We start from the raw sequence: 26,993 nt of genomic DNA, 5'->3' as shown, positions 1-26,993 counted from the left end.
CACCAGAGAAGTTTCAGTTCTGCATACGCACCCCTAGATGCCACTAAACTCCACACACTGCACCTTTAATGTGCCAAAAACGGTCTTAACTCTCACTAAAACACTATCTGTAAGCACATATGTGTGTTTACCCACCGGGGCTGCGGTGGTGTCGTTCCATCCAGATGTAGCAGTTGTTCTGGGCCACGCCGGTCTGTGAGTCCAGGAATGGCAGGCGGACACTTCGTTCAGCACACAGGCGAGCATTGTAGCTGCGGCACTGCTCAATGGCGTCCTTATAGAACTGGTCACCCAACCTGCAGAGAGGGTAACAGAGGTCAGTGACACTGGACAATGTGATTGATACAGCCGAGTCACTGATGTGGCAGCTGGTTTGATGAGTAACTATAATGTGATCACATCTGCAGATTCTCTGATATGGAAATGAGCCTTTTTATCATGCATTAATGCATTGACGATAGCCTGTTGCTTGTTGTGGCTACAGATCGTCACACTGGTGAGCAGAGGCAGATACACAATTTGTATCCCTTAGAAACTTTCCTCAACCCAAATAATGCTGTTAACATCTGCTCAAACTCCTAATCAGAAGTCTCAAACTGACAGCCGAGCTCCTCTCTCCTCTTCCAGTTTGCCATTGGGAAGAATTTGTGGAAAGGAAAAAACAATGCAACCCAGTTACACTGCTCCCACTCCTGAGGTTAAACATATTATTACCTCTGTGGACTCTTTGTCTGATCTGATTCTAGACAGCCTCTGAGCTACGGTGGCATCGACTGAGTTACATTATCACAACAACATAAAATCTGGGGCCTGATAGGAAGTCCTCCGATCAGCAAGCAGCAAAGACTCTCACACTTTAGTTCCACTTTTCTTAGCGCCACTGAGATTTTGGCAGTCCCTCAGGGTTTCAATGTTAATATTCAGAGTGAAATGGGGGAGGATATTTCACATTCAAGCCCTCAATCGCTGCCACACGCCTGGTATGGTAATTAGCCTACTTAATTAATCTCAGCAGAGTGCCTAGCACAAGGGCAGGTTCTAATTTGACTATATCAAAGATGGGGGTAAATGCTGCAACTCTGAAATCGTGGCGAGGTACTTTGTATGTGCTTTCCACAGCCGGATGTTATATCACAGGGGCAACAGGGCAAATTAGAGCCACTGGTTCTCCCCGTATGAACATCTCCACATCCGCATAATGAAGTTCCTCCACGTGTTCTCAATTACAACATTAGTAAGACGGCCATTTTGAAGTGAAACTAATGAGCTGCGGGCTGTGAGTCGAGCCTGGAATCTTAAACTAGAGGCAGGCGAGGTGGGAGCCTGATTCGTCAGCGTCTTCCAGATCCTGCTCTCGGTCTCTCCCTCTCTTCGCCTTTACCCCTGGCCCTTGACGAGACAACGTCCAGCAGATGAACAACCGTGTTAGGAATGCTGTCCCGCACAAAGCCCACTGCTCTGCGGTTCAGACAAAGCCACAGTGTGTGAGGCTTCTGGGAAAGAGAGGGCTTCGTGTCAGTGTGACTGAGAAGAGTAAACAGTCACAGGTACAGAGCGAGTGCAGGGAGGGGTGGAAAGGTGTGAGAAAGAGAAAAACAAAAACAAGACACGGTTCAAAAAGGCAAGATGGTGAGAAAAGGAGGTTACAAGCCAACAAGCAGACCATAACTAAATACTATGAGACTTGGCTTGGCTTTATTGGCGTTAATAATCGTATCACTACTACTGTCTGCCTTGTAAAAATGTCACACAGGCTCTCTTAGTGCATTCAAAACACAGATTTCCAAGATATAGCGGCACTTTCTCACCCTTTAACATGCAGGAATTTTTACAAGAGGTATCACACAGGGATATATTCAAAACAGATTGGCCACAAAGCTGAACACACAGGTTCATACGTCCGACATCTTCACCAGTAGCTCAGGAATTTCTTTAAAAGAGAAGTATCTGGCTCATAAAAAATAATAACAAACAGCTGTGTCATGATATGTATAAATCTCGGATCTATACCATATGTGTGGGCTGTCGTTTCCAACAGTTAGACCCTGTTAAACTAACCTGTGAGCTTCACTGCCATTCCTTGATATCAACACACAGCTCCGACGGGACGCAGGGTGACATATCAATTTACTAAAAGCAGATCAGCTGTAAATGCTCGCTGAAGGCAGCGACGTGTGCACACTCAAAGGGTACACACCGTAAAGTGCCAAGAAACTCACGAGATTACTCGAGTTGAACGAACCAAAGAGAGGATGCTGGTCCGTCTCAAGTTAAACGTGCAGGGAGGGGTCAGAGGGAAGCGGGGGAAGAACAAATAAGTGGTTAAAGTGTTCTGGTGGGTTCTGTCTGTCTGTGCATAGACACGTTCTCCATCAGACCCCCACTGCCCCGAGCAGCAGGTGCACTGGCTTAGGCGAGAGATCTCTCTGACACTTGTAATGAGTGACAAGACCCACACATCCAACGACACAGGAGGGGAGAGTGTGTCACACTGACACACACACCACCCCTATGTCAGCACACAGCATCTCATCTGTTGTAAGCCACACGTTTCTGTTAAGGAATAAATACAGGGAACTGAGCAACATCACTAAAATAGAGTCAGATGGGTCAAAAACATGAGCAATCTGACAGTCGTACAGATTTTAAACCAGTCCTTGGAAGGGGAAACAAAGGCAAACACTACAACCATTACTCAACTGTCTGTTGTAAACATTCATTACAGTTTACAGACCAGCTTCCTGGTTCACTTTGACCTACCGTGCTTGCCACAGATGTGCGCACACACACTTTCCTGTATGATGAAGGATTACCGACATTTCAAGTGCACTCACTTTCAGTTTCACCTCCAAATAAAGTGTATCAGATTAAAACTTTAACTTAGTGCTATTAATCAATCCATCAGCTCCAAAGGGTTCAAGATATCAGCTGTAGAGATGTCTCCCTTCTCTTGAATATAATGGAACAAGATGGCACGAATATACAAATATACATTTGAAAAGCTCAACAGCAGTGTCTCTTTCCAGAAAATCATGACCCAGATACTTGAGATAATCCACAGAACATGTGAGGAGCAGTTTCATACAGGAACTATTTTCTTTCTACTGAACTACACCTGCCAACTGTATCCAAGTGTCGAAAAAAGTGTGCATCTACTGCTAGCTAACGTTAAAGCTCAGCTGAGGAAGACGTCATTATGTTTACATTTCATGCTGCCATGAGCACAAGCCTCTTGTTCGTGAGTAGGCGCATTCTTCTTCTGTGTAGTGATACAGCTGATGGTGTAGTTTGGTAGAAAGTAAATAGTTCCTACATGAAACTGCTCACAACAAGGTCTGTGGATTATCTTGAGTAACCAGGTCATGATTACTGGAAAAAGACATTGCTGTTAAGTTTTTCAAACATATTGTTTTGGTACTTTGGGCACCACAAGCCTGAGGATAGGAATGAAGAACCAGTTCCAAATTGTCTTATCCACTTGAACTGTATGCCTCCAAGCTTATTATTTCCTTTTATCGATGCAGGCAGGTTTTTCTGACAGCTACGTATTGCAAAACAATGATGTCACACTCCTGCATCTACGCTGCCAGATACTTGCAATGAGAAGAGTCATGGAGGAGAGGAAAAACAGTCCAAAGCATGGCTTCATTACAAAAAGAAAGATGACAACAGTGCTGCTTGTAATGTCTGTAAGATGATCGTTTCAAGTAAGGGTGGAAACACCACTTACAACGCATGTGTCATGTATTTGACTCTACAAATGCCACTGCTTGCTAGGGAAATATCTTTTTATAATAGCATTAGCACCACAAAGGCTATCTTAAAAGATTTTGTGTTGCGATGATGCTGAAAACCCGTGTAGACCTACTTTTTCCTCCACACAGACAACTGATCAGGAATCAGTAAGGCAATCGATACAGAGCTGTACAGAATTAGGGTTGCAACTGTTTGAGATTTTCACGGTATGATAACCGTGTCAGAAAATATTGCGGTTTCACGGAATCACTTTATTACAGAATTTATATTATAATCACTCCAAATGACCCTTAAAGGAATGAAAATGGAAGGGTTACTGTTGGTTGAACAAATGTTTTATTACTATAACTGAAACTTGAAACTATTTTGGTGGTGTGTGTGTGTGTGTGTGTGTGTGTGTGTGTGTAAAAAGTCACCCCCTAGAAAATAACAAAAAAAAAAAAAAAAAGTGGATATTTTCCACCAGTTGCATTTTTTTTCAATATCGTAGATAAGCAAATGTACATGGTATGATAACATCAACTCTTATATCATGGTATACCTTAAAACCAGTATATCGCTGCAGCCCTATACAGAATCGATAATGGCACTGGTATAAAATCTTATCAAGTTCCATCCCTGCACAAGCTGAGTGCCATCTAGTTCCATTATGTTCAAAAGATGGCAGACATCGCTTCTGTTGATATCTCCTTCACTCAGCATCTCACAGCAAAACTATCTAGACAGGTAAACAGCACTACAGGTAAGAGGAGAATTACATATTTTTAATTTTAGGGTGAACTATCTGTCTACTTGCAAAACATCAAGTCTAGTTGCAGATTTATAAGATTGAGAGTCTACAAGAAGTAAAATAAAGCAGTAATTTTAAAGACAAAAAAAAAAAAAACATATGTATTTAATTGCTTTCCTCTTACGCTAATCAACCCCTTAAATTTGTCTTGCAGCCGCCTGAGGGGTCCAGACCCTCAGGTTAGGAACCACTGCTTTAGATAATCTGCTGGCTTGTGTACAAACCGTCTGATTGAGATCTCAACATTTACTTTCATGAATCAAGTTCCACCAGAACTGAAATGAAACTAAAAATATAAGACCCAAGCTGTAATAAACCATAATTGTGCTTTAAAGTCTAGCTCTGCCTAAAGGAGGCAAAATGATGTGGAATCACATTAAACCAGAAACACTTCTGTTGCGTTTCAGGGTTTAAAAAGGTGCCTCAGAGGTATGTGCTACACATCCTCAATATCTTCCAGTTGAGTAGAGAAGGTGAGTGTGTGTATAAGGGCGAGGAACAAAAGCAAATCTTGTGGCCAGTGGGGCCTCCGCTATCAGCTTGTTCCTGTCAACGGTTTGTCGTGTCACATGGCTACGTCCGTAATGCGAGCATGTGTCAACACTCATTTTGCATATCTGACGACAAACTTTAGTTTGCAGGAGAGAGCAGCTCCCGGAGGCAAAGTGATCGTGACAGTCATGACAGAGCTCCTGCTTCAAAATGGTCCAGCACTCCAGAGATGTGACCGGTGTGAGGAATAAATGAGGATCAAAATCTTAACTTCAGCTCCTTCAGCTCTGTTCAGGAGGTTTCTAAAAATTTGCAGGTGCACTGCTTCTTCACAGGAAGCTACAGCCACCACATAACAGGAGAGGGGGAGGAGGAGGAGGGCCTACAGAGTGACTGCATCCTGACAACAACCGCTGATTACACCAATCAGAACAACACAGTCTGGGTGAGGGCAGGAGTAAAACCAGACCATACACCTCCACACTGCAGTGCCAATAAACAGCAAGCCTGACTCACTCAAAGTCTACTCAACGCCAAGGTAGCTGACGAATGGGGAAGGATCTCGCCGTCAAGGAGAGCTGTGGCTGGAAGATGTGTCCAACTCCAGCTGTGGCTAAAATTTTAATGAGCAGCGTTATGAGCTTCTTTATTAATCAAATATTCCAGACTCCATTTTAATCAGCAGATTCTGGAGATTACTGTCCCCCTGTGCTCATAGGAGGGACAGACCTCACACAGGCGTGCACAGGCTTGCACGCCGCAGCTTCATCCGCCACATCTCTACAACAAAGTCAAACCAGCGTTTCATTTCCCTGAAGTGAATCATCTTAATACAAAAAAAAAGGTCAAACTGGTCCACAAGAGCGACATCCAATTAGTGTCAAGTGTGACTAATTATAATCTGACAAACGTGTGAAATGAAGTCAGAAACCCGAGACAGAGGCTAATTATAGCACATTGAAACACTTCATTAAGCACAGTTTATAGCAAGGAGACATTCCACATCAGAATGCTAAAGCGACTCCGAGATGAAACAGCAGCTTGACAGCAGACGCACGCCGAAGCTTGTTGGGACACAAGAGAGGGAAAACAGTCCAACAAGGTAATAATGAGAATGTACTTTCCAATAAAAATCCTGCTCTTATATAAAAGATAACAACACAGATACGTGATGAGAGGAAGTATTATTCATTTAACATTTACACCGAGTACTTAAACATCAAGTGCTTCACTGAGCTGCTCAGGTGCCAACAGAGGGACGCCGTGATTGTACTGAACAGTTCCCTGTGAAACTGTGAAGCGAGGCGCTGCATGAGAAGTGCAGTCAACTAATGCAAAAATACAGATTCAACAGACATTTTGCATTTAAACACCATCCAGAGCATCAAACAATGGGGGCGCAGGTTAGAGGACCACATTGGCAGGATCCTTTGTCTCTGTATTCACTCCCATTAAATTATTAAAGTTAACTAGTCTCTGACCTGGACCAGTGTTGTCAAAAATATTGATTTAGAATATTTAAAACAATTCTAATACCTACTTTCCTCAGTATTGATACACCAGTACCTGCTGCATTTTGTCGCTCTCTATTACTGCTAATATTTGGGCTACCACATTTTTTTTTCTGCTACTACCCAAGAGATGTCGATGTCATTTTATCCTCCTGTGACCCTGCGTCCTTACACAAGGACATTGCATTTTGGGTTTGCAGCACCTTATACTTAATTCTGCTTAACTAAGACCAATTGTCCTTGTTCATGGACACTTTTATGTGCCATCTAGTGGCAGCAAGACCACAATACACTAATCCATGTAAAAACAAGATGGCTGTCATTTCAGCCGATCGCGACAGATCAGATAGAACAAATTACATGATTCAATAAAATTACTAAACAATGGAGTCCTGTCATGGCTTTATTAATACAATAAGATTTATCATCCAGTAGGGCTCTGCCAAACTTTTACTTTTATCTTCCACCTATGCACATATCACATACATACATTTTATGTTATTGTCTGGAGAACAAATTTTGCACCTGTATCTGTGTGATTATGATGTGTACTATTTCTCATTCCTTTTTTAAATTTCTATTTAAATTTTGCCTTTTCTAACCAATGGGTTTGACTATATACACGCTGTACTGGATGTCTATGCTGTTTTCTTTTTATGTTTATGTAATTTGTTAATATAATGAGTACAAATGTTATATACAGCTGGAAAAAAGGGATATGTATATACTGTATTATTGTTGATAAAAAATAAATGAAAATTAGGTTCTAAAAAAAAGACGACAAGGTACAAAACCTGATCAAATTTTATGGTTTAAACTTGTTAATTTACACCTAATAATGTTTGTAGTTGGATGAAATTCGACCAATTTTAGCAAAAGTAACGAGTTGCGACACTGTTAGGAAGTACTTGTTTGAGGACATTGGGACTTTATTATCGCAGCATTTTACACAGGCCAATTAGATGTGACGAACTGTTCCTACAGACAAGAAAAGACATTCCTAGCTCAGAGTGTGGCACGAGGAAAATTCAGTTACAGAAAAAACATATCGCAAATCTTTGAGACAGGTTGCATTATTCGCAATTTTGTTTTGCACAGCCATGCTAAAGCATTGAAATGGACAGTTTTGAACAGTTTTAGACTAATAAAGTGACCCCTAACTCATAGAGTTATAAAATACTGAACAAATGTTGCATTGTTTATAATTTTGTTTCTGCACAATAATGTTCAGGCATTGAAATGAACAGTTTTGAACATTTTTAGACTAGAAAAGCGACCCCTAACTCACAGAGCTAAATACGCTGCATTGTTTGCAATTTGGTTTTTGCACAACAATGTCCAGGCATGGAAATGAACGGTGATATACTTTAAAAACACACTGTCACTATCAAAAATACACCCAATAGTCTCCACATGAGGACATCATTTTTTCTAAAACTACTAACTGTTCAAAGGCAATGCTATTTTTTTTTATACTTATCAGATCCTACTGATCCCAGAGAGCTAGGAGAAATTAAAAATACATACAAAACAAAAGCTGGGGTGACTCAATGTTGATTTCATAGAGGTATCAAGATAAAAAAAAAATATACTAAATGTCGATATTTTTCAAGGTATTGTTTCGAAGTTATAAATTCAAGTATTTAGACAACACCAAACTGGACACATGCAAAAGTATCCTCAGCAAAGAAATGCCACATGCAATGGAAATAACTAGTTTGAAATGGTCAACCAGGTATCACACAAACACTTCTGCACCCTTCCCAAGGTGTTGCAACAATGTCACAACGGCTAACAATGGCAACAGTGTGGGTGATGTGTGGTCCACCCCTCGTGCTTACAGTCCACGGAGGTGCCAGGGTACCTCTATGGAGGAGCAGATGGTTCTCCTGCTTGTGCCCAACACTTCCTCTCTGTCGGAGCATCTCTCTGACAGATGGGCCCAGGATCCTGGACCAAGCTAATCTCCAGCACTCCTCCACTTAAAGGCACAGTGGAGTGCCTGCTCTACCTCCACAGTCCCAGGGAGCCGTGATGGTGATGATAACACACATCAATACAGTCCTGGACGCTTTTGTCATGCCAACTGAAATGTCAACAAATGCTTAAAATAATAGTTTAAATATCATAAAATGACAAGAAGCAGGAGGCTATCTAGGTCTAACTTACATGTTAGGCAGTGGAATTGGTGAAACACACAGGAACAAAGGGGAAATGGAGAAAAAGGTGGAGCATTTCTTTGAAGTTGAGGGATAAAACCGACCACAGCTCGGGCTATGTGAGCACAGTGTCAAGCTATTTCCAACGGCGGACTCCAATTGCTGTCACTTTTGTCGATTTCGCCAGCAAGCATGCAAATACAAAATGCCTCCTCCCTTGCTTGCTTTACCGGGTCCTGACCACGTCTGCGCTCGGAGGAGCCAAAGTTGACATGTCGACAATTCACACCAACTATAAACGACTTTCGGAATGTCAGACGATATTCCCCCTGCTATGCCCAACCGAGCACGGAGAAAATCGGCTTTTAATTATTCGGTGCAGCGCAAAGGCACGTTGTGTCGACAGTTTTCAAATAAATTTACAGCCCAGGAAAGACGACAGTGTGTTGGGTTGAATGCACAGCCGTGCCGAGGAAAAGCTCCTGTAGTGCAGTCGAAATGTCAGGCAGCCTATCGCACATGTTTGACACTAAATGTTAAAATCTCGTGGAATAAAAGAAGTATACGAGGCTACTTTGCCATGCAAGAAGTACACAAAAATGAATTTGGACAGCTTAACGTGCCGTGTGCACACGGCTGGGAAACACATGCACGAGCAGGCGGTTTTAACGCACAAGTTGGCAACAAAGTAATTATTCACAATTTCCTAAATGTCTAAATTACTTACGCTTTTAGTGGATTCTGAATGACAGCCGCCATTTTGCTACAATGTAACGCAATATCGGCGTCTTGCAGTTCTGAGGGAAACCTACGGGAATGGACCAATCAGAGCGCGGGGTGAAATCGTGGACCAATAGATTTGCAGGATGCGCGGACGGGGCGTGGCCTCATAGGGTAAACTGTCAAAATTATTTTAAAGGGTTTTCCCTTGTATTTATATTGTACACAACTGAATAACAGCACTTTTAAAGAGACCCTGACTGGAGCTTGGATTCGTACCAAGTGAAACTCCCCTCCTGGTGTGTGCTGGCACCATGCAGCGCAAGTGGCACAGAATTATCAACATGGAAGCTTGTGTTTAATTATTTATTAAAATAATTATAAATCATTTATCATCATCAATAAGCACCGAGCAAATAATTTTTTCCCTCACTTTATCTGGAGCTGCAGTGTTGGAGAGGATTGGAAAGCGAGGCTCACACAGCACACACAGGCGTGCACACGATCTATTCCTCCCACATGCAGTACAGTAAGTGGTTTGACACGGGGAGATTTAAACACACAAACACACATTGAAGACATGGAGGCAATTCCAGATTGTGTTTTTGACAGATGGGAGCTGATACAACTTTAATCTTATGCAAATCTTCCATCAGTTTAGTATCCACACAGTTAGTTTCCCCGACAGTTTTTAAAATCAGTCCTGCTCGGCTTGTAGTTTGTAGGTGAGAAGTGTCGATGATAGCACCCTGGACGTCACAAAATGCATAAGATATCTGAAGCAACAGACTGCACACATTTGCATGGGAATGAACTCCAGTACAAGTAATCTGACACGATGTATTTCCTATTCTATACTGTGCAATATTAGCATCTCAGAGGAGGATGTGTGTGTGTGTGTGTGTGTGAGAAAGTGTGATGCAACATTCAGACAGATAAATCTATTTTGAGACAAGGCAGACACAACATTTTCTCATCAGACATCAGAACCAAAAAGTTCCACGTTGGGAGCAAAGGGAGAATTCACTTTATCTACAAACATTACAATCGACAAAGACCCTTTTTTTCTCATTTTTAACAACAAAATACAAGCATATGTGTTAAAGGCATCACCTTGTGCTTTGTAGGATATCCAGATTTAAAGCTCTGTCTCTAAACATGGTTCAATATCTCATGGTTTCCACATTCGAGCATCAATTTTTCTGTGTTATGCTTAAAGACAAAAATAAGAAGACTGGGGAGAAAGAGTGGTTCGCATACAGTCGCTACAAAGAACATAAATATCCATACAGTAATGCCAAACAAAAACCAGAGAAAGAAAATACACGTAATCAATAACGGATGTACAATAACGGAAAAACAAGCTGTGAAGAGCTCTAACGGAGAATTAAAATGTGTTGTCAGGAGTCCTTATCCTGTCAGTCTGTGCCTACTGAAACCTGGAGGCGTGAGTGTAATATGTAAAACTGGTCTAAAGACAAATTTGGATCTTCTTCAGTTCTGCAAAACAATATCCATACAACCAGGCAGACAACAATACTTAGAAAACAATTAAAATCAAGGTGTCAAGAAAACAAATCATGAAATACAAACATGTTACAACATGGATACGCTAGATTGCCGCTTGGTAAAAGATAGTGAGGTTTGTTCAGAGACCGTCCTCTGAACGAGTAAAAGGCCATGGATTTCTCATGCATGCCAGAGTGTTAATACGTTGTTTTTTTTTTCTTCAATACATAAATAATTTCGAACGTTTCAAATGTACACTCCTCTAACATAGCTCTATGTCTTCATACAACCACATAAAATAAAATATAAACATTATGCCAGCACAGACACAGTGACCTGAATGATTTTTGGCACACCAGATATCCACAATCTAGACCTACTGTGGTAGATTTCAGCTCAGCTTGAGACGTGCTACTTGATCATCTGGATATCTGGATTTTGGCCATGGTAAGCAACAGCCTATAACAGCTGAAAAAGGCTTAGTGCAAAAACTAAAATGTTGCAATACAGCATGCAATGGAACCTGCAGTGTTACCTGCACGGATATAAAATATCTCCTTGCCATTACACGTGCGACATCAGAGAAACAATGCTCAATAATAAGAATTGCTGGGAACTAATCACACCAACCCCACAGGGTTCTCAACTAGCTAATATTCTTTAAATGATACATTTTTTTCAATATTTTCTGATAGTAGAAAAATAGCTCAACAGCCTTATGTAACGTAAAATCAGGGACGTGTCAGTAAGAATCAAAATACTGACTCTGAATAATCAGAGTGGAAATGCAGGTTTCACACTCAGTCAAGTAACTCACATGTTCTGGCTGTTCTACAAAGGCCACAGGAACTCTGCTAAATGTCCTAAGTATATATATACGTATATATATAAGCCTAAAAACTTCCTTTCCACAGATACGAGACAGAACCATTAGAGTAACAGAGGTAAAGCAGTGACAGACTGCGAGCTGAGTGAGTGAGTGGTTCTCTCCGGTGCTCTGCGGAAGGAAGGCCATCCCTGTTAAAGTTCAGGTTTCTGGTTGCAGCTGGTGCACACGCGCACAGGGTGGTCCCAGCCCCGCGATGGAACCGGCCGGCGCTCCGGGGAGCAGTCGTCGCACACTCCTTGGCCGCAGGCGCGGCAGTGGTGCTTGGACAGCTTGGCAGTGAACTCGCGCTGGCAGTTGTGGCAGCACAGGATGTCCTGGTCGGGCACCCAGTAGGCAGGACGGGCGGCATCTTTCACCAGGCCTGCAGGGGACATGTAACATGAATACACACATCTGTCGGGGTAAACTGTCACTTTAAATCATTTTAAACTTTATAGTACTGACATTTAAAGGGACAGTTCGACAGTTTGGGGAAATATGCTCATTCGCTTTCTTGCTAAGATCAATAACGCCATGGAAATAGAACAGATAGATGGACATTCCCTTTAGAATTAACATAGCAGGATGGTCAGAGCGGCGGCCATTTTAAAGTGTACGTTGCCATTGTAACCGTTGTAGCAGGCTAAGTTCCACACAAACAAACCAGCTGACAGGAAGTCACGAACTCACTGTGGTGAGGTTTCGCAGTGACGACCAAACAAGCAGTGGAGTTGTATGTTTTCAAGTGGTACGTTCTCAGTGGTTTATTTCAACTAAACCAGGGTTGGTGATTGTTGGAGGAGTGGAAACACTAACAGTAGACAGATAGGTTTGGTGAGTTTTATTTTGTCTCTGTCAAGTTTTAATGAATTGTGTTTTATGATGCATTACAGGAAGACTTCACCCACAGAATGACCATTTGTAATCAGTTAGTCGTGCCGTGTTATCTTGAATTCCTAGAGAAAACTTGTTTTTCCTGTATGACTCCATAGAAGACATTTATTGATTGCTCGGGGAGTTAACACCAGCAGAACTATATGAAAACATCCATTTACAAACTCACACAACTCCTGCAATATAATCCAAGTCTCATTTATACAGCCATATGCTCATTGCTTCCCAAAAATACATGTGTTTGGGAAATGCTGAGCACATGACTGGATAAATGAGACTTGGATCACACTACACCAGTTTTGTGAGAGTTTGTAAATGGATGTTTTCATATAGTTTTGCTGTTGTGTAAAATGCTCCCCAGTTATTCAATAAATCAATATGTTCACTGTCTTCTGTGGAGGCATGCCAGAAAAACAGTTTTCCTTATGAATTCAGGGTAACATGGTATGACTAAATGGTTTACAAATGGTCATTTTATAGGTGAAGTATTCCTTTAACAAGGCAATTAAGCTAACATTGGTTTTGGTTTGGTAAAAGAGAGAAACTTGGATTGGCATATGGTTATATTTTGTCTGTTAAATAAGAAAAATATGTGTAAGAATAGGACAAAACAGAGTTCTTAAACTAGAAAATGTGACTATGACACACTTACGGCCTCAGTGATGTGTAACGCCACCTAACAGCTAACAAAAATCACCATTTTCGTTTGAGCGAGTCAAATGACTTATGGATAACTCTCTCATGTCTGTTAGGTTAGCTTAGCATAAACACTGGACTCAGCCTAAGGTGACGTCAGCACCAGTTCAAAAATCCAAAGCTATCTTGTTTACTATCACGTATCACAAAGACCATCGTTAAATTCTCACATTTAGGAAGCATGAAACCAGAAAATGTTTGGATTTTTTTTTTTTGCTTAAAACATTAATAAAGTGATTATTCAATTATCAAAAAAGTTGGCAATTAACTTTCTGTCAATCAACTGATTTAGTGTTTCTCAAATGGGGGTGGGGGTACTTTGGAGTGCTGCAGGGGGTACGTGAGATTACTTTAAAATGTTCATGTAAAAAATATCGGACATGCGTAATTCCTATAATCATTATACTACATTAAGTTCAATAAAAATGTAATGTGAAGGTTTGATGAACCACATTTAACCGCAGTCATGTTCATGTTTGCTCACTAGTTGTTTCTACCCAAAATGTTTTGCAGTCCTCAGGGGGGTACTCAGCTGAAAAAGTATTTAAAAGGGGGTACATCATTGAAAAAATTAATCGATTAACTGATTGATTGACTAATCATTGCAGCTCTAATATTTACTAGTAAAGGGCACTGATGAATAACCTGATTAATAGGCCGATATACTGCGGAGCATATCAATGTCTCTGTCCAAAGGTGACAAATTCTGCTCTACTGATTCTGAAGCTCACTGATTAACACGTTATATCTTGTTTGTTTAATCTGTGAAAAAACTGAAGTGTAACAGCGGCAAGTTGAGGTTTTACGGGGGTTACGTCCCGGACTTTTTCTTGGCAGTGAGCAATAACTTCCTATAATCTTCGCTGGTTGCCTGGCAACTGCTCCTGGCAAGAAAAAAGTCCAGCACATAACCTCCCTCTAAAACATGAATGTCCCAAAATGTCCAACTATTCCTTTAATTCAGGGGTGCGTTCACTAACTCTAACTAAAACACTAGACTATCGACAGTTCAGTTGCCAGTTGCAATTGCTCTACTGAAGCTCTAACCATGCTCATTTTTCCTCACTGCTGTCTGAAGTGCACAAACAGTGCAACTACCACATCCCTAGCTGTCTTGGTTGGGGTATCCATGGAAACGTGGAAACAAGATTTGGCTTTGGAAGTAAGGATTTTGTTGTGATTGGAGCAGACCTTGCTTTGAGGTATTTTTGGGGTGGTGATGGATACGGAGAAGTTTTCAGAAGGATATCAGGTTATCAAACACATATTTATCTGTGCCCTTTACCAGCCATTATACAGTAAGTCTACAACAGGCTCACATAGCAGCCTAACATATAATAATAATCATGCTACTTGTGCTTTGGGTTACACAAATAGAGTTTCCAAATATGTTTGAAACCTGCATGAAACAACAACCTGAAGGGAAAATAATAGCTATGATTTGTGGTGTGTATTTGAGCAAGTACAGCACTTGTTCTTGCCAACTCTTTGCAATCTCTTCCCAGCAGCAGAGCCAGTTCTCTCCATCTAAAACACATTTTCATTATCTTGACAGAAACGAGTCATATTGGCTGTTATAAAAAAAATGCTCTTCTCATAAACACTGGACCAAAGTGCATCCTAGACATCAGCGCAGAGAGTGTGGCAGTGACTCACTCAGACTACCGTGCAGTCTGTGAGAAATTTCGATGCATGTCAAGTCAGGAAACCTCAAAACATTTATGTTATTGACTCAACAAATATACAACTAAGGTGAGTTAAGTTTACAGCAGGATGTCTCGTAAAGTGAACTGAATAAACAGGATAACTGGTCATCGGTTTCACCTTTGCAATACGACTAAACAGCAGATACAAGAACTGAAATGTGAAACATTAGGGAGCAGAGAACTTCACTGACATGTCCTGAGGAGATTGTCAAAGGCAGTTTCAAGTTCTGTAGCCAGTGTGTGTGGGAGGATTTTAAATTTGTAGTCCATAAACTTTTTTTATTGGCAAGAACAACAAGCTACAGTCATTCACTCTGCTTGATGACACATATAATTTCAGTCACTCATACATAACGTTGAAGCAGTACACACACTAAGCAGGTTGGGAATCAACTGCCACTGTGTGGACTGTGAGCTTTTTGATAATTGTACAGGCTCTATTACAACTAGGTCATTAGGGCATCCCATAGTCCTTATAAGGGAGGCTTTGCAGGTCAGACTCCCGCATAACATTTTGAGAGTTCAAACTGGAAACAAGACCTCACCGCTTTTCTCTCTTACTGTAAATGAGCATGTTACGCCTCTGCCACTAGAGGGCGTTGTATCCAATCACATACATTTACTGGGTCACACATTTATGTTATGTAACAATCCCCTTAAGGTTTTGTTTTGAGGAACACTCACCAAGTGGGATGTCAATAGCAGTGACCACGACCCCGATGGTGTTGGTGACTGCTTCTCCAACCTTCCTGGCGAGGGTTCCACCTTCTTCCTCCTCAAGCTCTGCCTCATGCAGCTCTGCACAAAGAAAATATCTTTGCTCAAGCCGAGCTCACCCGAATGCCACACAGCTGAGTGACACACAAAAGAGGAAAAAAAAGAGACATTTGGCATTATTGAGAGTGTGTGTACCTGCGTAAGAAGCTCTCTGCTCAAAGCAGACGTCACAGACTCTGACAGGGGCAAGACCCCAGCCTCTCTCAGGGACGGGCGCAGCTTTGGAAGAGCAGCCGTCACAGAAGCCCTCCCCACAGGCACGGCAGTGATGCTTGGTGTCGTTGTCCTGGAAGACTGCGTGACACTTATGGCACACCTTGTACGAGACAGAGAAAAAAAAACACAACAACAGAAGCTGTTATTGACAAAGAGCTGGAGGGAGGTGGATGCAAGCTGAGTCTATCTAGGTTTTAACTTATGACCTGCAAACATGTATTGTGTAATAGGCAGAGAACAGCACAGACAGTAAACACAGCTCTGGACACTAAAGTGTTGACTTGGCTGTTGGTGGCGGGTGGCAGAGGGTGGGGCTGTCTGTGTCACTCACCAAGATGAGGGAGTTGGGTTTCCAGTAGGCTGGGGCGATCTGATCTGTCAGCCAAGAGGTGACAGCCTTGGCAGGCTTGACACTGAGCTCTGACACAGACTGGGCCACTAGGTTGACTCCGTCCAGAAGACGCTGCGCTGCATTGCTATTGTCCTTTAAAAAACCATCCGACTGCAAAGAGTAGACCTCTAGTTACCTCTAGCCATAATGCTACATCTGTATGAGAACAGACAATTACGAGCATATAATCTACATCAGATAAATCAATGAAACAGCATGTTTCTCTTACCCCTGGCCAAACATGCTGGATCTCAGTGCGGACGACTGTATCCACAGGGTCCTGGTTCCCGTACCAGTACTGACGGCTCCGATAGATCACTCCACAGTTGGGACATTCAATCACATACCTTAACACACAGCAGATACATAAATGTGCAAGTCTGTGTGAAAATATGAATGTAAATATCTAAAGTACAACTAGGAACATGTAAGATGATGAAAATAGACTAATTAGATTTTAGGTCAGAGTCTGTAACAGCAGTGCTAAAATTAGGCTCGCGAAAAGGTAACATAAGCCTGACCCAAGGGTTATGGTTAAGGTTAGGGTTGTTACGGTTGAAATATGCAGGGCAGCTTTTGCAACTAGGCTCCAATATTATGTAATGCTCTGTAAGAGCTATGAGAGGCGCAGGCCCTGTGAACATTTTAAACCTATACTTGGCTTTTAATAAATGTTATTATCATTGTACAACCCCGATTCCCTAATTCCGTAAACTGTGAATAAAAAAAGCAGATCCCTTTCGACCGATATTCCATTGAATACAGTACAAAGACAAGACATTTAATGTTCAAACTGATAAACCTTTATTGTGTTTTTGTAAATATAGACTCATTCTGAGTTTACCACTGTGTTATATGCACTCTTCTTTACACAACACTCAGTAAGTGTTTGGGAACTGAGGACACTACTAGTTTAAGTTTTGAGAGTTAAATTCTTTTATAAGATTGACAAACAGGCTTCCCAAAATCTTCAAGATTAAAGGACTGTCTGCGCAGAAGAATGGGCCCAAATCCCATCTAAACACTGAGAGATTAATTTCTTCAGAGAGAAAGTGTCTTGCTTCTCCAAGTATTAAATTAATGCCATTAGCATGTTCAATAAGTTTTTCCTGTCATTCCACTTTATTGCACAAAACTTTTTGGACTGAAACGTTACAGTTTCCTTATCTGTGTAAATTTACTGAGTTAATCCGAATGTCTTGGTCCAAATTTCATGTGAATAGCTACTAATTATTTTACCCACTCCATGTCAAAAAGGATTTGCGAACAATTGCATTCTGTTTTTATGTCCGTTTTACATAGCATCCTGACATATTTGGAATTGGAGTTGTTCCAATTCTCTAATCTTTATTATTCCTAAATTCCTTTTTTTTTTTTTATTTCACTTGATTATTTTCTAATGTTTTTTTAATATATATTTTTTTTATAATTTTCTAATATTATTGTTTTCTAATTTTATTGTCTATTTGCCCTTGTTTTAATGTGTTGCATTTTTATCTTTATTTATTTTCATTATTATTTTTTATTGCAAAGCACTGTGGGCTACATCTCCTGTATTAAAAGAGCTCTATAAATAAACTTCATTATATTATTTTTGTTATCATTATTATAATTAGCAGTATTAGTAGTAGTAGTAGTATGATTATTATTATTATTATCATCCTGCAGGTCATCCAGCTGCTACTCACCCAGACCAGGCGTATTTGGCGAGGCCCAGCCACGGAGAGTCAGAGGAAGCCGAGGTCTTTGGAACAACCACCACTTCCTTTCCCCCTTCATAGCAACCCTGAAGTGATGCACCACACAATGACTTTAACTTTAATCTCATTAGTCATGGAACAAGAGTAATTACACAGTCAATGGTGTAGAGAGAAGGATTAGTTCTGTCTAAGTGATAAAGTAGAGCCACCGTGCTTACCTTACAGGTGTAAATGCGATTATCATACTGAGCAGAATAACGACAACGATGCTTTGCCTCGTGGCACACTCCTTCTCCTAAGTGGTTCATGCTGTTCTTGCAGCCAGATCTGGGATAAAAGTAAAGTGTCAGAATGTTAAACAATGTTGAAAGCATGAGAGCGTGAGATAGAAGGAGAGGCAATTGTGGTGATAATTTTCCTTTTAAAGGGCGGGAGGTACTGACCCACAGCTGAGGCACAGGCTGGAGCAGGTGAAGTACTCGTCGGGAAAGAAGCAGCTGTGGGCTACAAGCTCACCTGCAATTTCTCCATTAAAGCGCTCGCTCAGTGCCTGTGGGATAATCAGGGACCAGCAAAAATTAGCTAGACCCAGACGAAACTAAGTGTTGCACCTCCTCTTCATGCATACGGTAATATTGCTTAGAAAGAACAGATACATTTTACATACAGTAACATGAAACTTAAATACATCTTTATCTTAATCCAGGAACCAGTTTAAAGGCAAACTGTGCATCAGTTTAGCTCAGTGCTGGCTGATATTCAACACAGGCCTACAGCCCTACCTGCAGGGCTTTGAAGATGACCACAGGGGTGCGTGGAGAACGGGTGGCGTTGTTATCCAGGAGCTGCTCCAGTTTGTTCTGCAGGCCACAGAAGTCAGTCGGGGGGCTGAGAGTCTGCGTGCCCCAGTACTGCACCGAACTGAAGGCGTCTGGGTAACGGGAAAGCTTCTTGAAGCGCTCCAACAGCAGCCGATCTACTGACTCAGACGACTTATCTAAAAATGAAACACAGATGAATAGGTTACCATAGAGTGTGATCACAATGTACTGCAGATAAACTATTGGCGTTTGTCTATGCATCAGGTACAACACAATTCATATTGAAATCATGTGAATAATACACATATATGTATGTACATGTCTCATAAATAATCCAGCACCTCTTTTCCATTTCCATTTCTTTCCATTCTTGCTTTGTCTCCCTCCCCCAGCCCCACGTTTGCCCTTTCCCTACACATTAAGTGTATTCGCTCTTTTTGCACGCTTTTGTACGGTTACAGAATCTATCTCAACCTGCCTACACTCGTATTTTAAGTGTGATTCATTTGACAAAAAGAGACAAAACGCACAATATACAAAGCTGAAGTTGAATTTGACTGATAAATCACAACTATATCTTTTTTGTGAACTCTTTTGGCCACAATAATGGTGTAGTGAAAACCTGATATCTTGCTATCCCTGGTAAAGAGACAAAAAAAATGATATACAAAAGCAGCAAGAATGTTGTAGAATCAGCCATTAGTCCAAAAATAAAACTCACATACTTGATAAATCTATGAGCAAACACGTGTAGCTCACTTTTTAACGTTACATTTGTTGTCCCAAGTCCTGAAAGGCTTCTACCAGTGTGCCTTTGTGTTTTAGCACATTTACGACAAATCATGTACACTTTATGCTCCAAGGCCAGCCTTATCCTGAATGTGTTTTTTCTCCCTCCGACACAGTGACATTTAAACTGCAGTAGACTGCACACACTGGAAAATGGTTGACAGAAATGTAAAGTATAGGTTGCATCAACAAAAACTGGCTGTTGGATTATCGCTACAAATATGTGACATTTTTGACTTAACTACACAGCATGCTCAGTTTTCTTTATAGTCCAAAAAGCAGTGTGTCCACATTTCACAAAAAGCTGGACTGCAGGTTGCTACCTCCTGTGATGTTAAAGTAGGCTGTGGGCTAATATTTGCTGAACCTGTCATTATCTGCAGGACTGATCCATTAGTTTACTTTAAAGACACCTCCTGTCGTCCCTTAGGGTGGTGCAGACCTACCTTCATGGTGATACAGTCACAGAGTATTTTAGTTTTTAGTTTTAATGGACTTTTTCTAGTAAAATTATGTTTAAAGCGTTGACTTGTCTAGTTAATGTGCAACAGACACTATAAACATTCCTAGCAGAACTAGGGAGTGACACAAGTGTTCACCTGAACCCAGCAGCTTAGTGTGCACTGTTTCATGGAAGATGACCACCGCAGGGCCCAAGGTGGACAGAGGGACATCCAGGCCACAGCGGGCCGTCGTGGCCTTCAGCTCCTTGGTGAAATGCTTCAAGTAAGCATCTGAGGCATCCCCGAGGAACTTGAAGAGGTCGTCATGGAGACGGTCGGCGTGGGTGCGGTAGATGATGAGGTCGGATATGGCGAGCACCTTGAGCAACAGGCGGGTTCTCTGGCCCTGTTTGGAACTGTTCCCGAGCAGCCCCTCCGTGTCGATGACCACTACGTTACGGAAGGGGTCAAACGCCGCCCACACGCCCACGGTGCAGGACTCCTGTGTGGGAGAAGTTTTGAACACCTCTCTGCCCATGAAGAAGGCGTGGTTCAGGGTGTGGGATTTGCCCTCTCCAGTGTTGCCGAAGATGGACACCACCTTCAACAGCTGGTCAGGGTTACAGCTCAGGCTCTTCACAAATGAAGACTCATCTTTTATCTTCAGGGAAACAAAAGTAAGAAGAGATAATATGTTGAGGTGTTTTGAGTCTTTTCCTACTCAAAGACAAGTGTGACTTTTGCACAACTCACCTGCATGTCCTCGTTCTCATCAACCAAGAGAAAACTGGAAATGTTCTCCAGAAGTTTTGCTCTCTGAGATTTGGTCTCATCGGCTATTTCGACAGCAGTTGGGACAGACATCTGGACGGAGTTGACCTCAGCAGGTTTGGGCGGTGGGGGATAAGATGTGAGCTGGTGTTTCTTTTTGTTGCCTCCGCTGTGGGTGCGTTTCTGGCAGTCTTGGCACAAGTTAACTTTGCAGTTCTGGCAACGGACCACAGATCTATGGCGTTTGCCATTGTCTCCGTTACCTCCTTTACAGTTGTCACAGTAAGGGACGTGCCCAGGTCCTATCTGAACCCGCTCATGGTTCTTCAGACGCTCCTGACTGTGGAGCTCGAGCTCACAACGGACACACTGCAAGCTTTTGCATTCATCACACTCAAATGCAGCCTCCTCAGAGCCACCACAGGTATAACTCTCTTGACATATTAGGCTGGTGTTGACTCCCTTTTCTGAAGATGAGCCATTCCCACTCATCGTTTCTTACAAGGTAAACTTGAATACAGAGCAGTGCTTGTTGGAGTAGCAACAGTAGCAGCTATGTCCAACAGCAGTTAATGAAAAATGTACAACATGCAGTAACACTGACAAATAAATTGTCCAAACACAAAGACTAAATCAAGTTACAACAGCTGCATGGTAGCAGATCCAATGATGATGATCCAACTCTACTCTGCAACTCTAAACAATAACACAATAAGCTAGCTTCCTTATGAATTTAAAACACTTAAAAGGCTTTTATTAAAGTCATTTAGTGCAACTAACAGTGAGGCAGTGGAGCACAAACAGCCGTCTCTTTGAGTTACACCTGATATCTCTTTAACACTAGTAGTTAGCTTGTTCATGAACCAAAGTTAGCATTTAGCTTTAGCATTACATAAATAATATTTAAGGTTAGCGGATAAAACTGTAAAATAATACAGAAACATGTACAGGTAGCCAGTACCGACCAAGACAATGAGCTCTCCCTGAAAGGATGAATGTGCAAATGTTGATGCTAACAACAGGCTAGCTAGCAAACTGACCCTCAGTAGCTCGCTAGCAAACTCGGTGGATATTTTGGCATCCAAGCAGCAACACTTAGCTCACAGCTAGTTGGTTTCGACGGACAGCTTTAACTTTTTTTCCCAAAGAAAAAGCTTTAATTAGCGGGCCAGCAAGCTCCAACACTTCATAGCCGTCCAAACAAGCAGCTAGCCTTCAGTCTGTCAACTGAGCTGTAACAACATCTCAACAAAAACAACAAGCAGGCGATGTCAAACAGCTCGGATACCAGCGGACTCTTCTGCTTTTCAAACGGGAGGGAAATCCGCGCTGCTCCGTTTCTAGAAACTCTTTTAAAAAGTGTTAGTGTCTTTGAATCTTTCCGAGCAGTGTCATTGTTTTGTTCTTCAGCCCCCTCCCTGGCAGAGCTCTCTCTAGCTACGTTATTTTGTTGCCAGGTCAGATCAGCTGATCAGATTATTTTCAGTCACAGGGTCAGAGGAGACTAACGCGCTGCTGCATGATGGGAAATGGAGTTCTGAAGGCACCCGAGCTGAGTCAACAGTTTCTGCTGTCAGGTGTTCACAAAATCAGATTTGAACTTTTAAACGGCCACCGCCATAAAACCTAATTATTTATTAGGGCTGCAGGGTCTGGGTGTTCTGCATGCACTGTTGGGGAGGCTAATTTGAAGGCACTGAAATAAATGAAACTACAGTAAAACTACCAAAGGGAGAAATCTGGTCGGATTAACTACTTAGAAAAAGCAGGTCACACTCTGTAAAAAAAAAAAAAATAAAATAAAAAAAAAAAAATAATAATAATAATGATAAATAAATAAAAATGATCAAATTGACAATGTATATATGATACAAAATTAGAACAAAATATGACACAAAATGCCAACACAAAATTACACTAAATTGAGTTTATTGCAAAAAGTGCCAACTTGTTTGCAGGTCATAAAAAAAAAAAACAACAATTATAAAATTGAAATTATAATTATAAAATAATTCAAGGGAAGTGCAAGGAATGTCAGCTTTTTTTGTTTGTTTGTTTGTTTGTTTTGGTTTTTAATTTAATTTAATTTAATCTAATTTTATTTATTTTATTTTATTTTAAATTAATAAATTAATTTATTGGGTGACATGGTGGTGTGGTGGTTAGCACTGTCGCCTCACAGCAAGAGGGTTGCCGGTTCGATCCCGGGCGTGGGAGCCCTTCTGTGTGGAGTTTGCATGTTCTCCCCGTGTCAGCGTGGGTTCTCTCCGGGCACTCCGGCTTCCTCCCACAGTCCAAAGACATGCAGATTGGGGACTAGGTTAACTGATAACTCTAAATTGTCCGTAGGTGTGAATGTGAGCGTGAATGGTTGTCTGTCTCTATGTGTCAGCCCTGCGATAGTCTGGCGACCTGTCCAGGGTCTCGCCTGATGTCAGCTGGGATAGGAAGCGATGAAGCGGTTAGAAGATGAATGAATGAATGAATGAATGAATGAATTTATTCAGTTCCAGTGTCCAACAGTCATGCACCTGCCTTCCATAAACAAGAGTCCAACAGGGGGTTTTGCACCAGGCAGGATTACTCATTTAGCCAAATAACTTCTGCACCTACTTCACTGAACATTTGTTAATGAATAGCAATAATCAATAGTAGGGGCGTAAATACAGATAGTGCAGGCAGTGGTGTTGCACTGGGGCCTGTGGGGTGGGGAGGCCCATAGAGAGAGCAGGCATGTACCATTTATTTATTTTTGTAAAATAGTCAGTAGCATCCATAATCTATAACACATGTCTATGCTTATTCTACATAAACTATAAATAAACCATAAAAGGATTAAATTAAATTAATAATTTCTTATTTTTGGGGTTTTTTTTTGTCATATACAGATGCAATGATGATTGCTTTGTAACATATATGCTGATGTTTTCAAGTGCTGAGTCTCTGTTTGATAATGTGATGAGACAATGTGTGCACTAGGGCACAATATGTACATACATACAATATGTTGTAGGTATAGATTAATATATGATAGTCACATACATATACTATACCTATACATATTGTACCACAATAGCCGTAATTATTATCATAATATTATTACTTAAATTAATGTTGTTGTAAGATACTGTCATTACCGTCTGTCCTGCATCTCTCTCTGTCTCTCCTCTTTCGGTCTGATTGTGTCATACAGATTACTGTTAATTTATCATGTTGATCTGTTCTGTACGACATCTATTGCATGTCTGTCCGTCCTGGAAGAGGGATCCCTCCTCAGTTGCTCGTCCTGAGGTTTCTACCATTTTTCCCCCGTTAAAGGGTTTTTGGGGAGTTTTTCCTTATCCACTGTGAGGGTCCAAAGGACAGAGGGATGTTGTATGCTGTAAAGCCCTGTGAGGCAAATTGTGATTTGTCAGTGGCGGTTCAATTACAGCAGAGAAGCAATTAAAAAATATGATAAAATAATTAAATCATTCCTTTCCTTTTATGCCACAACATTGTTTGTATAGTTTCAGTAGTTAGCTACACAAAAAAAGCAAAAAAAAAAAAAAAAAAAAAAAAAAGTAATTGAATTACTTGCATCTTTGTGCAAATATGAATGTAGTTGAACTACTAGCAAGCTACTGCAAAATGTGATTGAACTACTGGTTAAATTACATGTATCTCACCACTCCCTAACACTGTTGTGTGTCAACAATTGTTGAAGGAGGGGAAGTGTCACATTTTTCTCACCTAGTCTTTCCTACATGACACTCAGACTATTACAGGATGAAAGCAAGAAGCCACATATTTGAGATTACTTTGCAGATAATGTGTTATTTGTTGGGTCTTGTGTTTCTTCTTTAGTGTTGTTTGTGCTCTTCAAATGAGTAGAGATTATGCAACATAATAAGATATTGATAAGATACTCCAAATATCACAGTTCATCTTTTGTACTGGTTTCTGTTGATATCACGATAATTTGGGGCAAACCCTAATTACTGGTATTAAAATTGGTCATCATTTTATTAAAGAGAAGTCCGTGTGTGGCTGTTTTAAAAGTAATTTGGATTAACATGCCCCAGCAGATAAGCTTTCACACAGAGGATGGATCTAAATGGCTTTTGTCTTGTAAAGTAGCACTTCAAAGAATCAGCAGGAACCATTTGTCTCAAATAGCACTTTGTGTTTTCCCTCCATTTCTTCACTGACAGTATCTCGCACTGCAGGATCTACAGACTGTATGTGCTCACATTTATATAAATAAAGCAATCCCTGAAAAAACAGTGAGTGGCAATTCGGTGTTTTAAACTGTAGTGCATTTATTACAAACCTCTGACACACATACAAACAGAAATATGGACAACAGCAACAAATAAAGGAGATGAAGGAAAGAGAAAATAAAAAAGAGCAGAATACAAAGCCTTCTTAATACAACAATGTTGGATAGATAGTGTCACATTTGAATGCATGTCAGTGCAGGTTGTATAGTTCATATTCTGCGGAGAAATAGTTTGATATAAATGCATGATTTGTCATAAGAATCCCCCAAAAACTGCCTCCACTAATCACAGTAGCAACAGTTAATCCACTCTTTGGTTCCACATCAGATGAATCTGGAGATTTTCTTCCATCCACAATCACAAAAAGTCTTCAAACGCTTGAGCAGGCTGAGCTTTTTAGATTTGGTGCCAGTGCTCTTGTGCTTGATGGCAGCAAATATAGCACAGTCAAACACATCTTTGAGGTTGTGCTGTGTCAGAGCTGAACACTCCACGTAGCCATGAGCTCTGATCCTGCGTGATAGCCTTCTGGCCCGCCTGAAGTGCACTGGTTTGGTGTTGCGCTCGTCCAGATGAATGAGGACGTCCACATTGTGGCAAAGGTCTGACTGAGTTCCAACCAGGACGATGGGAGAGGTCGGGTTGCCGGCTCTGATCTGTGGGATCCATTTAGAGGTGATGTTCTCAAAGGAGACGGGGTTGACCAGGCTGAAGCAGAGGATGAAGACGTCCACGTGGGCATAGCACAGAGAGCGAAGGTGACCAAACTCCTCCTGTCAGATCAGACAAGGAGATATTAGGAGGGAAGGACAAACTGTTCTGGTAAAGAAATCATAATGTGGCATGGAGCATTTACCTGTCCAGCAGTATCTATCAGCTTGATTCGAGCTGGAATTCCACTCACATGAACCAAACCTGGAAGTCAAGCAGAAATCAGTTTAACCACTGAGTCAAGCAGCCATTAACCTTTATAACATAACCTTTACTCACCAGTGAAAACATCAAACGCTGTTTGTCTGTACTCGCTGTTGTATCCATTGAAGATGTAGCTGATGATCATGCTGGTCTTTCCCACAGCTCCATCACCAACCAGCATGCAGCTCAGCTCTTCCTTCAGTCTGTTTGGTTTATCATGTCTCTGACAGGCCATCTTTCCTTTACAGTGTCACTCCATCATGCCAGCAGTGTAACAGTCCATGCAGCATGGAGGACAGTGTTACTGTAAAACATGTCTTGTCCCCCTCAGGGGCCCGTTGGTGCCAATAAAGGAGAGAGGACACCTCGATTTGAAAGAACAAAGGCGCCCAATCAGATGAGGGATGCCCCAGCATTTAGTCTGTGTCCCTTTGATGCTGATTTACATAGTCACTCCCACTAAGACGGGCCTGACCGCTGCTCAAAGTCAGCTGATGTCACCTTGAATGCTTCATGATATGGTGGTAGTGCGATCTATTTTGTATAGATATGTAAACGTATGTCATTCTTCAACTATGGTCCATTTTGGTCTGGAAACTTTAACAAAATCTACCACATATTTGGGGATACATACAGTGTTTTCAGTAAAATATCACTTGCATTGTCATTTCATTTCCATGTGCCTCTGTGATGTTGTGTAAATGACATTTTGTCACATTAAAAAATCTCATGATAGGCCTATGCTTGCTTGCTAGTGGTATTAAATATAACTGTACACGAAATTGGCTGCACGATATAAAATGCCGT

General features: G+C 41.3%; 3 protein-coding genes across 3 annotated transcripts in view; all 3 read right to left on the bottom strand.

Annotated features, from left to right (window-relative positions):
* Positions 1 to 9,510, bottom strand: part of LOC125901341 (zinc finger protein DPF3-like) — a 29,247-nt gene extending 19,737 nt beyond the window's left edge. The window contains exons 1-2 of the mRNA XM_049596997.1: positions 9,436 to 9,510; positions 136 to 296 (exon numbers count right to left, since the gene is read on the bottom strand). Of these exons, the coding sequence (XP_049452954.1) occupies positions 136 to 296; positions 9,436 to 9,467 (193 nt within the window). The 5' untranslated portion in view covers positions 9,468 to 9,510. The remainder of the gene's footprint in view (positions 1 to 135; positions 297 to 9,435) is intronic.
* A 928-nt stretch (positions 9,511 to 10,438) lies between these two features.
* Positions 10,439 to 22,456, bottom strand: LOC125900811 (zinc finger FYVE domain-containing protein 1-like). The gene is made up of 11 exons (XM_049596046.1): positions 20,992 to 22,456; positions 20,395 to 20,899; positions 18,968 to 19,182; positions 18,629 to 18,735; positions 18,404 to 18,512; positions 18,174 to 18,271; positions 16,715 to 16,832; positions 16,426 to 16,596; positions 16,014 to 16,194; positions 15,786 to 15,899; positions 10,439 to 12,187 (listed from the first exon to the last, which is right to left on the bottom strand). Exons 1-11 carry the CDS (start codon positions 21,499 to 21,501, stop codon positions 11,958 to 11,960), a joined length of 2,358 nt encoding a protein of 785 aa, XP_049452003.1. The 5' UTR covers positions 21,502 to 22,456; the 3' UTR covers positions 10,439 to 11,957.
* Positions 22,457 to 25,479: 3,023 nt separating this feature from the next.
* LOC125900812 (rho-related GTP-binding protein RhoV-like) lies at positions 25,480 to 26,993 on the bottom strand. Its single transcript, XM_049596047.1, has 3 exons — positions 26,262 to 26,993; positions 26,128 to 26,186; positions 25,480 to 26,044 (listed from the first exon to the last, which is right to left on the bottom strand). The coding sequence occupies exons 1-3, from the start codon at positions 26,419 to 26,421 to the stop codon at positions 25,595 to 25,597; spliced, it is 669 nt and encodes a 222-aa protein (XP_049452004.1). The 5' UTR covers positions 26,422 to 26,993; the 3' UTR covers positions 25,480 to 25,594.

Source organism: Epinephelus fuscoguttatus, linkage group LG14 (assembly GCF_011397635.1).
Source record: "Epinephelus fuscoguttatus linkage group LG14, E.fuscoguttatus.final_Chr_v1".
Classification (NCBI taxonomy): Eukaryota; Metazoa; Chordata; class Actinopteri; order Perciformes; family Serranidae; genus Epinephelus; species Epinephelus fuscoguttatus.
Note: the sequence above shows the minus strand (reverse complement) of the source record. Positions and strands in the feature narration are given on the sequence as shown.